At 52.6% G+C, this 16,729-nt stretch overlaps 1 protein-coding gene across 2 annotated transcripts; it reads left to right on the forward strand.

Moving 5' to 3' along the window:
- The first annotated feature begins 13,819 nt into the window (after positions 1-13,819).
- IRX3 (iroquois homeobox 3) lies at positions 13,820-16,513 on the forward strand. 2 transcript variants are annotated; one of them, XM_082863586.1, is made up of 4 exons: positions 13,820-14,194; positions 14,363-15,496; positions 15,649-15,715; positions 16,160-16,513. In XM_082863586.1, exons 1-4 carry the CDS (start codon positions 13,928-13,930, stop codon positions 16,222-16,224), a joined length of 1,533 nt encoding a protein of 510 aa, XP_082719712.1. In that variant the 5' UTR covers positions 13,820-13,927; the 3' UTR covers positions 16,225-16,513. The 2 variants fall into 2 exon arrangements, with proteins under 2 accessions (XP_082719712.1, XP_082719713.1); XM_082863587.1 differs by having other exon boundaries at positions 14,363-15,482.
- Positions 16,514-16,729: the final 216 nt, after the last annotated feature.

Consider the following 16,729-nt stretch of genomic DNA (forward strand, 5'->3'; position numbering starts at 1 on the left):
GCTGTCAAAAATGCCGCCCACCTTCCCAATTACTTGCTTTCTCATATCCTTGTTTTATTTTATTTTATTTTTTTCATTTTTTTACCATGCTCTGAAAATATTTGTTTCAAGTTGTTCATGTCCCTGTTTGAATGAGTCCTCCAGGAGGATGTAAGCCCAGAGAGGACAGAGAACTGGCCAACCTTGTATACCACTGTTTCCCCAGTGTCCAGCACAGGGTGGGCCACGCAGAGAGCACTTAGTCGACGTTTGGTGATGAGCGGATGAGCCACTCCATCACCCTCACTCTGTGGATTCACAGGGCGAGAAGGGCTCAGTGCCAGGCTCATACCCACCGGGGAACAGTGTCAACCCCACTGCTGCTCTGCCTTTCAGCTCTAATAGCTACATTACGAAACCTGCACGGTTTGCCCTTTCGACCAATGTTACAGGAAAAGGATATCCTGCAGAAATTAAAGAAAGGTGGGATGTTTAACAAAACCCCATAAATAAGTCCCTGGCGTACCTTGATGACTCTGCCTGCCACTAGGTCCAAATGTCATGTTGCATTTCCAGTCAATGGTCAGAAAGGGAAATCACTTACAAATACCCAACCCCCGATCTCATTCCCCAACACCACCACACAGTGTCCTGAAAAAACTTTGGCAAACTGCTTAGCAGTATCTACTGAAGCCAAATATACGCATATCCGCTGTCCTATTCCTAGGAATACACACGACAGAACTGCATGTATATGTCCACCAAAAAGCATGTGGCAGAATGTTCCTAGTAGCACTATTCATGAAAACGACCCAGACGCCCATCAACGGTAGAATAGATAGATACATGATAAATGGGACCCTATGCAGTAAGGAGAATAAACAATCTACAACCACAAGCAAAAATATGGATGAATCTTACAAACATAATATTGAGCAAAGTAGGCCAGGATCAAAAGAATACATGCTGCGTGGTTCTGTTTTCATAAAGTATAAAACTAGGCAAAACTAATCTCTGCTGTTGGAAGTCGGGCTAGTGGGTATTCATGGGTGGGGGATGGGAATGGAGTGACCAGAAGACCCAGGGGGCTCCCGAGGGACCATCATCTTCTGTTTCCTGATGTGGGTGCTGGTTACGTGGGTGTTTTCACTTTGTGAAAATACATGTGTTCTACACTTATGATACATGCATTTCATGTATGTCTATTATTCTTCAATAAGAAGTTGAAAATGTTATTTGAAAAGGAAAAATCCTAAATGTTCAGCAAAGCGTGTTGTATGCATGAGTAGATCCCAAAGGGTAAGTGTGGTGAGTGACTCTGGTGCTAAAGGCCTGAGTATGACTCTTGGTTCCAGCTGTGTGACCTCAGGCAAGCTACTTAACTTCTCTGTGCCCCAGTTTCCTTTACCTATAAAATGGGGGAAAAAACAGTCCCTACCTCACAACGTCATTTTGAGGTTTGAGTGAGGTGATTCTTGTAGAGGGCTTAAAAATACACCTGGAATGTAGAGGTTGTTATATACACGTGTTCTTTTTTCTTTTTCTTTTTTAACATATTTATTGGAGTATAATTGCTTTACAATGGTGTGTTAGTTTCTACTTTATAACAGAGTGAATCAGTTATACATATACATATGTTCCCATATCTCTTCCCTCTTGCGTCTCCCTCCCTCCCACCCTCCCTAGCCCACCCCTCTAGGTGGTCACAAACCACCGAGCTGATCTCCCTGTGCTATGCGGCTGCTTCCCACTAGCTATCTATTTTACGTTTGGTAGTGTATACATGTCCATGCCACTCTTTGTCACAGCTTACCCTTCCCCCTCCCCATATCTTCAAGTCCATTCTCTAGTAGGTCTCTTTATTCCCGTCTTACCCCTAGGTTTTTTTTTTTTTTTTACATCTTTATTGGAGTATAATTGCTTTACAATGTATACACGTGTTCTTATAGATAGAAGTATGATGATAGAGGTAATAGTATATCCATACATAATAATAAGTGGGAAAGATGGCTTTTAAAATATGTTATATACTTATTTATATGCCTAAACGCTTACTTATGTGTTCTAAGCACTTTATATGTATTAAGTCATTTAATTTTCCTCCTGGCATTTTATAGATGGAGAAACTGAGGCACAGAGAGGTCAAGTAACTTTCCCAATGTCCCGCAATGAGTAAGAGGCAAAGCTAAGATTTGAGCACATGCTCTTATCCAATAAGTCAGGTGAAGATGGAACCTGGGTTATTATCCACACCCACGTGTTGACTGCCCGTGGAAGACCACGTAAAAACATGACGAGCCAATAAAACGATCTTCCCGACCAAGAGGCGAATTTAATGAGGGAAAGACACAAGCCACTGGAATCCTCTGCTGGCAAGAAGGAGGTGAGTCCACGACACTGGGAGGAGGAAAGACATAGTTGCCCAATTAAGATTTCACTCTCAGGAGTAAAGCCCCAAATGCAGACGGCACAGATGGGCACAGACCCTGCAAGAGCCTGGGTTTGGGTTTTCTTCTTTTTTCCTTCCCTTTTCCTCAAAGTTGAGAGGAGACAGGGATGGGGAGGGAGGTTAGAACCCAAACTCACCCCAGCATGCCAACCTGTGCCCTGCCGAGCGACGTGACTTGTCTACTGCTTCTAAACAGCTGGAAAAACGTCAAACTGTCATCAGTGATTAAAGAGGGATTTTCCAAAGGTTTCAAAAATAGAAATTCAAAACCTTATTCCTCTTGCAGAAGATAAATCCGAGCAGCATTCCCTGAACAAATGCATCATGGGACGTGGTTTCCTTGCTGGAGTCTCTCTTGGGGTTGCCACGGTGGAATCAGGCAGGCTTGGCCTTTGCTGTGCTTTCCTTTGCAGCTTGGCGGTTTCCACCCAACCTAGATGTGTGGGCACACATATGGAAGCCCAACACTCCCCCAGGATGCTATAACTCTGTGATGTGATTATGGTGGGTCCATCCGCCCACCTAGCAGGCTTGCAAAGCTCCCGAGGAGCAGAACGGTGCCTCACCCACCTCTGTACGCAAGACCATTACATAACCTTCAGGGCTCAGTGCAAAATGAAAATGTGGGCCCTTTGTTCAGAAGTTACTTAAGGATTTTGATTACGCATTTTGCAGACACATGGATGGACCTAGAGACTCATACAGAGTGAAGTCAGAAAGAGAAAAACAAATATCGTATAATATAGCTTTTATGCAGAATCTAGAAAAATGATACAGATGAACTTATCTGCAAAGCAAAAATAGAGAACAAATATATGGATACCGGGGTGGGGGGTGAAGGGGAGGGTGGGATGAACTGGGACATTGGGATTGATATATATATACTACTATGTATAAAATAGATAACTAATGAGAACCTACTGTATAGCACAGGGAACTCTACTCAATGCTCTGTGGTGACCTAAATGGGAAGGAAATCCAAAAAAGAGGGGATATATGTATACGTATAGCTGATTCACTACGCTATACAGCAGAAACTAACACAACATTGTAAAGCAACACTACTCCAATAAAAATTAATTTAAAAATGCAATTTAAAAAACCGTGCAAACAAACAAAAGTTACTTAAGAATTTCGAGATGGCAAGAGTAAAGCATTAGACAAAGTGCAGGGTGCTTCTAAGCAGGGGGCACTGGGCACAGGTCACCTGCCCAGGAAACCAGCCCTGTCTGCATTGTGGGAACATCATCAGCGCTCATTCCACACTGACTGAACTTACACCTTGCCATTATCACGACCCCCTATGAGTTTATTCTTCTGGTCCCTGGACGTTTTTGCTAACATTTTCTGAGTGCTTACCAGGTACAGGTATTATTCTTAGCACCTGTGTTAGTGCTACCTTTATATTATTATATTATATATAATTACATTATATTGATATTATATACTGACATATAATATATATATAATAATTATATATATAATAATAATAATATATATATATATAATTATATTACTTCCTCCTCAGTAAAAATGCCATGAGGTAGGAACTATCATTGTCACAGAGGAGGAAACTGAGGCACGGAGAACTGAGTCACTTGCCCAAGGTAAGAAATGGGGTTTGATTTCACCACGGAAGATCTGGCTACAGAACTCCCATGTTTTATTCTTCTTTGCATCCTCTCCCTTGTCTACCTCAGAAAAGGGCAAACATTCAATGGACACCAGTGAATTCCATCATACTGACAACATCGCTGAGTTTCTCTTCAGGGCCAGGCCCAAGGTCTGGCCTTGGAGAGCAGTGGAGATGGGGCTTCCTCCTCCACACACCAAGACTAAGGTGGAGCAGTGGCTGGCAGTCAGGGTTTGTCTTGGGGTGACATATAAATATGCCATCACTGGTATGACATGAGAACTGACCAATCAGAGTAGACCCCAAAAGCTCCGGAGGCCCCTGCTGTGCCTGCCTTATGCCCTGTGGTTGCTGGACCATTGGGCCAAGGAGGGGGGTGGTGGTGGTGGGCAGCTGGGGCAGCAGGAGAGCCCTGGGAGGCTCAGGGTAAGGCAATAGGAACATTTCCAGATTGTAACAACCAACAAACTCTTCACATACATAGCAGCCGAAATCTACCTGCTCCCTGCTCCATGATTACAGAATACTCCATTGTGTTTCCAAAGAATGTCCTGCTAATTCCAATCTCTAAAAACCAATTTAAATCCACAGACACTTGGCATACCTACAGAATGCCATCAACTCAGAAGTGCCTGAGGGAACAGTAGATAAAGGAATAAATGCAGCATTCTGGAATATGATTGAGACTGGGCCTGGCACACAGTAGATGCTCAGTTAACACCTCTTAAATGGAGCTAAACTGAAATCAGAAGCCCTACCCCATACCATACAAGCCCAGTTAGGCCCATTGTTCTAGATCCTAAAGTCATTGTATTAGTTATCTATTTCTGCAACAATTATTCTAAAACACAGCAGGGATCAGCAAACTTTTCCTTAAAGGGCCAGAGAGTAAATATTTCAGACTTGTGGGCTGTATGATGTCCGCTGCAACTACTCAACAGCTTCTGCTACTGGAGCCTGAAAGTAGCCCCAGACAATGAACATTCTCGTGTTCCAATAAAACTTTACAAAAATAGACAGCCAGCCCACCTGTAGTCTTGGAAGAACAAAATTCTAGCTTAATAAATGGACTAACGTGGTCTTTGAAGTTCACTTTGCAAGCTGTGGGTTTGAGGAGGGTGGTCTCTGCTCTGTACCGTCATACCATGGCCTTGGCGCCAGCCATCAGCAAATAAGGAGACTTATGGAGCTAGACCTCATTCCAAGTCCTTCACCTTAACAAGCATAGAGAGGACTTCCCTGGTGGCACAGTGGTTAAGAATCCGCCTGCCAATGCAGGGGACACGAGTTCAAGCCCTGGTCCAGGAAGATCCCACATGCCGTGGAACAACTAAGCCTGTGCGCCACAACTACTGAGCCTGCTGCGCTCTAGAGCCCACAAGCCACAACTATCCAGTCTGCGTGCCACAACTACTGAAGCCCACGCGCCTAGAGCCCATGCTCTGCAACAAGAGAAGCCACCGCAGTGAGAAGCCCGTGCACCGCAATGAAGAGTAGCCCCCGCTCGTCACAACTAGAGAAAACCCACGCGGAGCAACAAAGACCCAATGCAGCCAAAAATTAATTAATTATTTATTTTTCTTAAAAAAAAAGCAAGCATAGGGAGAGAGTGAGATGGACGTACTGAGCAGAATGGATGGGCAGAGTTTGTGCCTAAGGGAGTTGGAAAGGAGAAAGGAGGTGCCATTCAGGCTGAAGGGCTGAATTTCATGACCTCTCCTTCCACTGAGAAGAAGGAACGAAGACATATATTTTATTCTTTTTAAGTTCAATAGGGCTTCTTGGATCAGCTCCCCAGGTTTAGCAACATCACCAAATAAATATCAACATGCAGGCTGAGTATAGAAGTACTGAACACATGAAGCTCCCTCCCTGCCACAGGGCCTTTGCACATGCTGTTCCTTCCCTTTAGAACAACACCATGCGATAGAAATATAATGTGAGCCACAAATGTAATTTGAAATTTTCTACTGCCCACATTTAGAAAGGTAAAAAGAAGCAGGTGAAATTACTTTTAATAATATTCTTTCTTTAACTCGATCTATCCAAAATATTATCATTTCAATTTGCAATTAATATTTTAAAATGAATGAGATATTTTACATTCTTTTCTTTTCATACTAAGTCTTTGATATCTGGTGGTGTTTTACTCTTTCAGCTTATCTCAATTTGGACCAGCTGCATTTCAAGTGTTTCATGGCCACATGTGGCTAGCAGCTACTGTATTGGACCGAGCAGCTTTAAAATACACTTGCCCCCCAGAATTTCATGACTGGCTCCATCTTAGCTAAAACATCATCTCCCCACAGATTTGTGATTGTGCTCTCTAAAGTAACAGCTCTCTTACCCCCATCACATCACTCTATACATTAGTTTCCTAGGGCTGCTTCTGTAACAAATTACCACCAACTAGATGGCTTGAAACAACAGAAATTTATGGTTCTGAAGACTAGATGTCTGAAATCAAGGTATTGACAGGGCTATGCTCTCTCTGAAGGCCCTAGGGGAGAATTCTTTCTTGCCTCTTTCTAGCTTCTGGGGATTGTCAGCAATTCTTGGCATTCCTTGGCCTACAGATGCATCAATCCAATCTTTGCCTCCGTCTTCACATCACCTTGTTCCCTTCTGTGTCTATCTCTGTGTCTTTTCTCCTCTTCTTATAAGGACACTGGTCTAACAGTAGGGAGGGCAACAAAGCAGAATTCTGGTCTATAAACTCATGCAGGTAAACTGAACCAAAAAAGGCAAGGAACAGGTCTAAACGCCCATAGTTAGGTCAAGCAAACCAGGATATCTTCTCCCCCTACCCCAGCCTGGCTGCTAGCAGGGAAAATGGGCCCTTGACCCGCTGTATTTTCACTCAAGTTCTCTCCAAATATTTGCATGAAGCGTGAGGATCAAGGGGAAGGGAAAACCCAGCAGTCTCGTTGCCTTTACCTTTGGTCAAACCAGGGACTAGTCTTCCAGTATCCCGCTCTGAGCCTCCCAGCACCACCTCCCCCAATCCCCAAAAGACCCTGGTCTTCCTCCTAGAAGGATGAATATCAGATGGCGCTCCAGTCTGGGCTTGGTCAAGCTCTCTAAGCCTCAGATAAGAGCTAGGTCATACCCCAACTTTGTGCAAATTAGAGAAATACGCTTTTCCTCGAGTGCAGCCCTGAGCTGAGGTACTCAGTTTGATGAGCACACAAGCACTGAACTTCAGATCCTCCTCAGCTGGGTTCCCTTGTTCAGTGAGCATCCTGCACAATCATACATGGCCACCCTAAGCTAGTCTCTCCCTTGTAGGTCTGTTGTGAGAATTAAATGTGATACTGTGCGAACACGTTTAACACGGTTATTGGGTAAATAATAATAACCCAACATGTTATTTTTTTATCTTGAATATTTTACATACTCTTCAATAGACATTGGTAAACCCTAAACCAGTGCAACTTTTAGGGTCCTCAACATAATTTTAGATAGTGTGGAGACAAAGAATTAATTAACATTATTGAATGGTGAGAAACATTCCCTTTTCAGTTCTCTCATTTCTTCCAGAAAGATTTGTATTTGACACTCTCAACACTTGCTTATACACACACACACACACACACACACACACACACACACACACAGTTGGACCTCTAGAAGTCATTCCCAGGCAAGCAACATAGCTAACCTGTATTAACGTTGGTTGGTTGTGTTTATCTTTTACAATTCCCTTTTATGGTAACAGCCACTTTTCCAGTCACAGTAGTAGTATCAAGGTTTTTTCCAAAAACATGTATTTAAGTATTTAAAGTGAGTCAACGTAAGGGAAAATATTAAGCAAATAATCGTAGAGGTGGTAGCCGTGGGCTTGAAGTTTGGGGGACGCGATATTACACAATTCCAGACAAGGCCAGATTTGACATTTTTGCTTCTAAACCAAGTGCTCTCAGCTTTCCCAGTACGAAGTTGGAAGAGAATGGGGAGATTAATGCAAAAGTGTAACGTCCAGAGGTTCTCGGCTCGACCGTGTCTGGAACGGAGGCTTCATGCACTTCTGATTTTCCAGCAAGGAGTACGTCGGTTCCCTCTGAGCTCAACTCAGAGTTTGCGCCCTCTGAGCTCCTAACTTTCAGAAACCTTCACATCTTGGAGAGGCGTGCCTGCGTCCTGAGTTTTGCAGATCTTCTCTGGGAGGGACACGCCCCTCTAGAACGGCTAGGACCTCCAGGTCGGCTGAGCCCAGGCGGGAGCGGACAGCCAGGGGCCTGCGCACAACCTTCCCTGGCCAAGAACGGCCACTGCGCCCTCCAAGTTAACGAGTAGTGAGCGAGGGCACCGTACACAATGCGGCTGTGTTTGATCCCGCGACGTGTCATTCGGAATCGCAAACAATTTATTGCCATTAGACGATGTTGTCAGGCACTAATTTCCTGGTGGCGCTCCATCACGGGCATCAAAACATCAGGGGAGGGAATTCTGAGGCCCCTGGGCTGGGGGGCGCGAAGGGACCGTCGCGAGCCAAGCGGGGGTTCCAGTAATGAGGCTTTAATGAGAGGAGGGCCGCCAGCCTTTGTGGAGAAGCCCAAGGAGGCGGCGGCCCGAGCGGGCGCTCGGCGAGGTCACTTCCTTCCCCGGCCCTGAGCACGGTGAACCCGCTGAGGGCCATATGCGACCATCAGGCCGGGTGCCCACTGAGGGCACTCTTGGGCCCGCGACACCCTCGTCGGCTCCGAACTGCGGCAGGAAAAGAAGCACCTCCATGCAACAATGCAAACGCACTCATTACCATCTCGTCAATATGCATGAAGAAAATGCGCTAGGCTGGCCGAGCCCCATCACCCAGCTCTGGCCTCGGCATCCAATAAAGCGACATATTCATCTCCCAAGATGGATGAGGAGGGGGCGCCGCCAGGAAGGCAGGTCCACGGGGGGGAGGGGACGGATCCTGGAGAGGAAGAGCAGAGAAAATACATGCAAAGAACCTGAGAGACAGACCAAGAAATCGACGAAGGAAGGAAACAGATTAGGATGAAAGAAAGGGACGAAAAAAAAGAAAGAACTAGAAATGAGGGCGAGGGAAAGAGATGCAGAGTCAGAGGGAGGGGGGAAAGCCATAAATAAGGGAAGAGGGAGGGAGCAAAATTGAGGAAAGTGGACTGAAAAGTGGTCCAGAGGAAAAAAGAAAACGGCCAATGAGGGGATTAAGGAAAGAGAAGAAAAAGCAATGACCTAGAAATCGAATATATAGAGAGTGGGAAAGACAGACGGATAGAGACAAACAAAGGAGGGGGAGGGAGTGAAACTGCTCGAGTCAGGTGGAAAAGGATGATCCTGGAGAAGTAAAAAAAAAATAACGTCAGTCGCGCCGAGGGGCAGGTTTCCCGATCCTGGCAGTTCTGTGCGCTGCGCATCTCGGCTGCTTGGAGACCCAAGGGCGCGGGCCAGGTCGGGGAGAGGCAGGGGCGGAGTGGGGGAGCGAGGGGCCGGCCGGCGAGCCGGCCTGGCGCGGCTCTTTGGGCGGCCCGGCCCGCTCCGCTCCGGGTGCCCGGGCCCGGCTGGGGGCCCACCCCGCGCGTCGCAGCCTCTCCCTCGCCGAGAGCGAAGTTGGCAAAGTTTCTCCCAAAGTTTCCCCGTCGCTTCTCTGGACCCAGGGAGGGGCTCCAAGGCCCTGGCGGCTGGTGGGGAGAGGCAGTCCGTTATGGGGCGGCCCTGGAGGCAGCGGCCCCGCGCCTGCTGGGATACTCGGGGTCCGGATTCCTGGTCAGACACAAACCCCTCCCGGTGCGGACACCAGGCCACGCACTCGGGCGTCCACGCGGCTGCTAATAGCAGAGAGAGAGAACGCAGAAGAGAGAGAGAGAGAGAGGGAGAGAGAGAAAGAAAAAAATATTCTCAGCTCAATTTAAGTCTCATGGAAAGGGCTTACAACTGTAATTAAATCATTAAATTCTTGTCTACGCTTCACAGAGCGGAGAGAAATTAACTTCCCACCAACCTCATTTTCTATTTGAACATGAAATAATGATTTTCTGCCCGTCTAATTACAAAGCCAACATCTGATCAAGCCAGCATCCAGAGGGGATTATCGCATGCACGAGTATTAGACCTCATTACCAGCTTGAGTGCAAAATTATTACATCTTGTAATTGGATGGTGAGATTTATATACAGATCGGCCCGGTTTCTGTAAGATTGTAATTACAAGCTTCGTTGGTTAGCTACTTATCAGAACTTTGCAGGAAAACAAAACAAATGACTGAGGAAAACGAGCATTTCATTAACCTGTAACCCGAGCGCGGGGGGAGAGAGCGGTGGGAGCGTGCGCCAAGGCGTCTGCAGGAAGCCGAGGGATCGCGGGTCCTCACTGCAGCCCGGGGACTTCGGGCCTGGGAGGGAAGGACAGAAGATGGGCCTCGGCGGGTAAACTTAGGGCTACAGCGGCGCCCCCCGATGGGGACGCGTGGACACCGTGGGTCTGGGCAAGGAGGGGGCAGAAAGGGGGCCTGGTGGCTCGCGGCTCGTGTACACTACGCAGCGCAGCCCCTGAGCCAGATGGGCCGCCGGCCCTGGGCACACGTCGGGCCGCGGCTCCAAGTGCAAGACCGGGCAGCGCTGCTGTGAGCGCTAAGCGAGTGATATGGACGCCCCCTTGCATTCCCCACACTCTGGGCCGCGTTGAGAAAGCGTCTACAGCAAGCCTCCGAAGCGCTTTGTGCTCTGGGAACACTGGAAGAAAGCGAGATGATGGAGAAGGGTTTGCGCGCGGCGCGTTTTTGCGCGCATGCCTTTCCCAAATCAACTTCCCGTGCACCTGCTTTTCCTCCCTGTGCGAGTGTGTCACTTTGACCCCATCTCGTGGATTAAAAATCCCTGGAAAAGGCTCGGCTGTCCTTGGACCCGTGAGTTCAGTTCGGAGCCGGGCTCCACCAGCCTGGTGGAGTTGGGGAGCCAGCGCCACGTCGGGGCTCGGCTGCCTAGGACTCTGCGTCACGACGTGGGGCGCGGATCGCCCGGGCCATGGCAGGGCTGATCTTATCTGGAGACTAGGGTAGCGGAGAGACCGATTCTGCTCGAGACCTGGGGCGCTTGGAGGTATCTAAATAATAGAGGTTCTTGGGTCCTTATCTGGGTTAGAGGTTCACCTTCCGGGCCACGGGTGCCCCGGCCCGGCTAAGTCATTGAGAACAGCCTCGCCCCTTCCCTGGCCTCTTTCCCGCCTCCCGCAGCCCGACACAGCCAGGTCGATAGCTGGTTAAGGCGGACAGAAGCATCATCTCCGGGGCTCATTGTTCTCTCTTTTCCTTCTGGAAGAGCTGAGTTAAATAGCGGCCCAGCGCAGCCCCAGTTTCCCCGCCTCAGAATCTCGCTCTTGTCTCCTCGCGGGTCTGGCTCCACTACTCTGTGCAAACTCTAGGTTTCCAGGGACGTCGAGGCTCCGGGTCTGACACTTAGGAAACGCTGCAGGCAATAAGGTCACTCTCAATTGTGTAACCCTGAGATTTTTCGCGAGAAGGTGAGCCCAGGATTCCCTACGCCACTTCGCTGAGAGGTTTAACTGAAAACGAAATCAGGCGCCGGGAAAACATTGCAAAGCCAGAGCTTCCCCTGATATCTCCTCTCCTGGGGAGACTCCAGTTAAGGCCAACACCCGGCATCAAGCATAAGCAGGCGGGGAGGAGATTAGGAAAGCAGTCTGACCCAATTTGAGAAGGCCGTCCCTTAGTTTCCCCAATCGAACCCCAAACCGAGCTGCCCCCAAACTTTCCCTTGCGTTCCCCCCGATTTTCTCGGCCTTCACACCTACTGGAGCCGCCAACCCGTGCGAAGTCTGGTAGAAAGAGGCGGGAAGTGGGGTGGGGTCAAAACTGGGTGCCCGCGGGACTCCCCACTGGGGTTCCCTGTTGTTGCTGAGACCAGAGAGAGCCGGGGCCAAGATTCTACCATCCCTCCACTCTGGTGGAATTCGGATTCGATTCCTCTATCAATCAGCCCGCGGCGGCGAGTTTCCGCCTCCGAGCCGGGACTGGCAACTCCAAGGCAGTTACCGCCCCGGGTGCTGTCCCCGGAGCGCTCCTGCTGCAGGCCTGGCCTGTGCGTAGGTCGCCGCAGCGGCCTAAAGCGTTTAGCCCGAAGCCGCCGCAATACCGGGAATTTCAATCCTGCTCTAGGCTGCACGCCCTAATCCGTGAAGGTGGGCGCCCGGCTACTGGGATTTCAGGTTTGGTTTAGGAAATATCCCACTATAAAACTAAAAGACTTGCCTCCCATCCGCACCCGAGCGGGAGGGAGTATACCTGCCAAAAGAAAACAGGTTGGCGCAGAGACCCGGCAGCAGGACAAGGGGTAGTGAAACGAAGAATCTCTACGGACCGAAAATTCCAATATACAAACTTCTCCAAGGGCTCCCCGAAAGTTCCTGGAGCTTCCGCCACCCGGCTCCCTGCTCCTCCCCCATCCCACGCCAGCTTAGGGCACGGGCAGCCTCCACTTTCCTGACGTCGCTCCCCAGGATTCCCGGGGCGTCCACCCTTCGGCACCACCCCTACCCCCGCCATTTCTAAGACGGGATTCTGCACCCTGAAACCCGTGCGGCGTTAACGTGGTTAACTGCAGGATTTGGTCCTCCTGAGCAGGGGGCTGCTTCGCCTCCCTGGGCATAGAGACGGTCCTTAAAGACTCCCTTAGAACGCACCCCCGATCCCTCGCGCACTCTTCAAGCTCCCTCCCTACGCCTGAGAGTGGCCAGGAGTCCAGAGGTGCGAGCTGGAAAACGGACCCGGGCAGAGTAAAGCCCCAGCGCCTGGTCCAAGGTCTGGTCCCGACCCAGGCCCCGCGCGCCGGGGCTGGGGGAGAGGTACCGAGAGGCGGGAAGCGGGAGGGGCGAGCTGACCCTGTACTAACCCCGGTCCCGGCGCCTCTCGCCCCCCCTCCTCCCGCCGCGGGCCAGAGGGGGCGGGAAGGGACTGGCAGAGCCCGGGCTCCCGCCCCCGCCCCGCCCCGCCCCGCCCTGCGCGCAGTATCCGCGGGGGTGGGCGGCCTCGCCTGCAGGGCGCCCAGGCGATTGGTGACTCGCGAAGGAGACGCAAGGAAAAGTCGAATAAGAGGGCGCGACGTCAGACCCGAGATTTGGGGAAGGGCGAGGGAGGGGGGTGAGGGTGGGGACGAACACACAGACACAGATACGGGCACGCACCCCCAGCACGACACCCCAAATGTCCACAACTTTAGGCCGCCTTAGCCCGGGGCGCAGAGGCCGGGGATGGGGGTGCGGGGAGTGTAGTGTGAGTAGAGAGAAATAGGTTTTAAAAAGAAAAGAGTGAAGGGAACAGAGAGGGGAGAGAAAGGAGTAGTGAGAGAGGGAAAGAGAAGAGAAAGACGAGAGTTTCATAGCATCCAGGAAAGTGAAAGACCCGAAGGAGCGGAAGCGATCCTGGGGGTTGGTGGGGGGGGGGAGAGGAGCGCAGAAAGGGGAGGGGAGAGGAAGGGCGAGGAGGGGGAGTGAAAACTAGAGGAGGGCGAGGGAAGCGAGGCGCGACACAGCTCGGGGAGAGGAGGGCAGTGAGGAGCGAGGCGCGGGCAGAGGCAGCTCCGGCTGCCGAGAGGAGGGAGCGCGGCGCAGAGAGGAGGGGCTTGCGGGCCCGTAGAAATGTCAATCAGAGCCCGGAGCCCCGGGAATCTCCGCCAATCTGTTCGGACCTGACCTGGCTCCTTGCCTCCGCCGCCGCCGCCGCCGCGGAGCAGATCAATAGGCAAACGCCGAGCGCAGCGCAGCGCGGGAGGCAGCGCGGCCCCAGCCCGGCCCAGCCCCCGATGCGCGCCGCAGCCCGCGGGCGGCGCTGAGCTGGGCGGCCCCAGGGGCCGGGCCCCCTCTCCGTCCGTGCCCCGCGGGCCACCATGTCCTTCCCCCAGCTCGGATACCAGTACATCCGCCCGCTTTACCCACCCGAGCGCCCGGGGGCCGCCGCCGGCGGTGGCAGCGCTGGGGCACGGGGCGGCCCGGGAGCCGGAGCCTCAGAGCTGGCTGCCTCGGGGTCCCTGTCCAACGTACTCTCGTCCGTGTACGGGGCGCCCTACGCCGCGGCGGCAGCGGCAGCCGCAGCCGCCCAAGGCTACGGCGCCTTCCTGCCCTACGCGGCCGAGCTGCCCATCTTCCCGCAGCTGGTAAGTGGCCGGGGAGCCGCAGCGGGGAGGTTGGAGCTGGGGCGCCGTACGAGGTGTACGCGCGGGAGTAGACTAGAGGGGCCTGGGCCGGGAGGGTGGAGGCGGCGATGGCCAGCGCTCATCCACGCTCCCTTTGCGCGTGTCCCTTCCTTCTCCCTGTGCGTACAGGGCACGCAGTATGAGCTGAAGGACAGCCCGGGGGTGCAGCATCCGGCCGCGGCCACCGCGTTTCCTCACCCGCATCCCGCCTTCTACCCATACGGCCAGTACCAGTTCGGGGACCCGTCCCGTCCCAAGAACGCCACCCGGGAGAGCACTAGCACGCTGAAGGCCTGGCTGAACGAGCACCGCAAGAACCCCTACCCCACCAAGGGCGAAAAGATCATGCTGGCCATCATCACCAAGATGACCCTCACCCAGGTGTCCACCTGGTTCGCCAACGCGCGCCGGCGCCTCAAGAAAGAGAACAAGATGACTTGGGCGCCCCGCAGCCGCACGGACGAGGAGGGCAACGCTTACGGGAGCGAGCGAGAGGAGGAAGACGAGGAGGAGGATGAAGAAGACAGCAAACGCGAACTGGAGCTGGAGGAGGAGGAACTCGGGGGGGAGGAGGAGGACACCGGGGGCGAGGGCCTGGCTGACGACGAGGAGGACGAGGAGATCGATTTGGAGAACTTAGACGGCGCGGCCGCGGGGCCCGAGCTGGCCCTGCCTGGCGCGGCGCACAGGGACGGCGACCTCGGCCTGGAACCCACCTCAGACTCCAAGAACAGCGACTCCGACGACAGTTCCGAGGGCTTGGAGGAGCGTCCACTGCCTGTCCTGAGTCTGGCCCCAGTGCCACCGCCGGTGGCCGCGACTCCGCCATCACCGCCCTCGCCCTCAGCAGGCCTGGACCCCTGCGCTCCCGCACCAGCGCCCGCCTCGGCCCTGCAAAAACCCAAGATCTGGTCCCTGGCCGAGACCGCCACAAGCCCGGACAACCCGCGCCGCTCGCCTCCGGGCGCGGGGGGTTCTCCCCCCGGGGCAGCCGTCGCGCCCCCAGCCCTGCAGCTCTCTCCGGCCGCCGCCGCCGCGGCTCAGAGACTCGTCTCGGCGCCGCTGGGCAAGTTCTCCGCTTGGACCAACCGGCCGTTCCCAGGCCCGCCGCCCGGCCCACGCCCGCACCCGCACCCGCTCTCCCTGCTGGGCTCGGCCCCTCCACACCTGCTGGGACTTCCCGGAGCCGCGGGCCACCCGGCCGCCGCCGCCGCCTTCGCTCGGCCGGCGGAGCCCGAGGGCGGAACAGGTGACTGCGGAGCCCAGGATACGGAGGGAGGGGGCGAGTTTGGGGGTCGCGCCTGGGCAGGTCCCGGGGGGCGCAGGGCGCTTACCACTCCGCTCCCGCCTCCCGCGGTCCTGGGCGCCAGAATGGAGCGATCTAAAGCCCTTCCTTTTTCTCCCGCTTCCCGTAGATCGTTGTAGTGCCTTGGAAGTGGAGAAAAAGTTACTCAAGACAGCTTTCCAGCCCGTGCCCAGGCGGTAAGAGACCCCGAGCTGGGGTGGGGTGTTGGGACTGGCAGTCGGGGGCAGGGAAGAATGCGGAGGAAACTCGGGCTTCTGCCCCCGGGGGAACGCAGCTAGGATGAGCTTCTAAAAGGGGACGAAACATACTCCTCCGTCGTCGCCACGGGCCCAGAGATGGCTCGAGAGTCCCAGTCCAGACACCCGGGCGGGGCCCAGTGGACCTCGGAGCGGGCGGTGGCTCCGTGAAGCTCCACCACCTTCCAGCAGCGCACCTCGGGTCTTGACGCCTCCCGCCCAACCTTATAGTTAAAGCGGAAGACCAGCATCTACAGCTGGACCTCATTGCACATTGAGACGTCTCCCTTCCCCCGGCCTCAGCCCCGGGTTGGGTCTCCCAATGCTAGGCAGCGTCGGTGCCCCTAACTCACTTCCTTTGCTACCACTGCCTCTCTCTTGCAGGCCCCAGAACCACCTGGACGCCGCTCTGGTCTTATCGGCTCTCTCCTCATCCTAGTTCTTTTTAAAAACAAAATTTTTTTAAATCGTTGTAATAATTGTAAAAACCAAATCGCTCTGTATAGTTATGACTTGTAAGCATGTCCGTGTATGAATACCTAAAAAGAAAACGAAACAAAAAAAGAAAAAATAAAACAAATCTCCCCCCGGTCCTCCCCCGGTGGTTTCTGTACCCCACATTAGCTGAGTTTGTGAGGTTTGTTTGTTCGGTTGATTTGGGGGGGTGGAGTTTCAGTGAGAATAAGCGTGTTTGACTTTTTTTGTATATACAGAAAAATGTACATATGTGTGAACCAAATTGTACAAGAAAGTATCTATTTTTGGCTAAATAAATGAGCTGTTGCCACTTTGACTATAACCTGCCTGTCTGCCCCCGGAGGGATCTGTTTGGTGCTTTTCGTTTTGGTTTGTTTTACACCCTCATCCCCCCATGTTTGAAGAGTCGCCCGAATCAGCGGAAGAGAAGCAAGGCGAGTCAGGGCCCTGTAGTCGGAGGACGGCGGAGGAGAAGCT

This window comes from Leucopleurus acutus (genome assembly GCF_964270905.1).
Source record: "Leucopleurus acutus genome assembly, chromosome: 20".
Classification (NCBI taxonomy): Eukaryota; Metazoa; Chordata; class Mammalia; order Artiodactyla; family Delphinidae; genus Leucopleurus; species Leucopleurus acutus.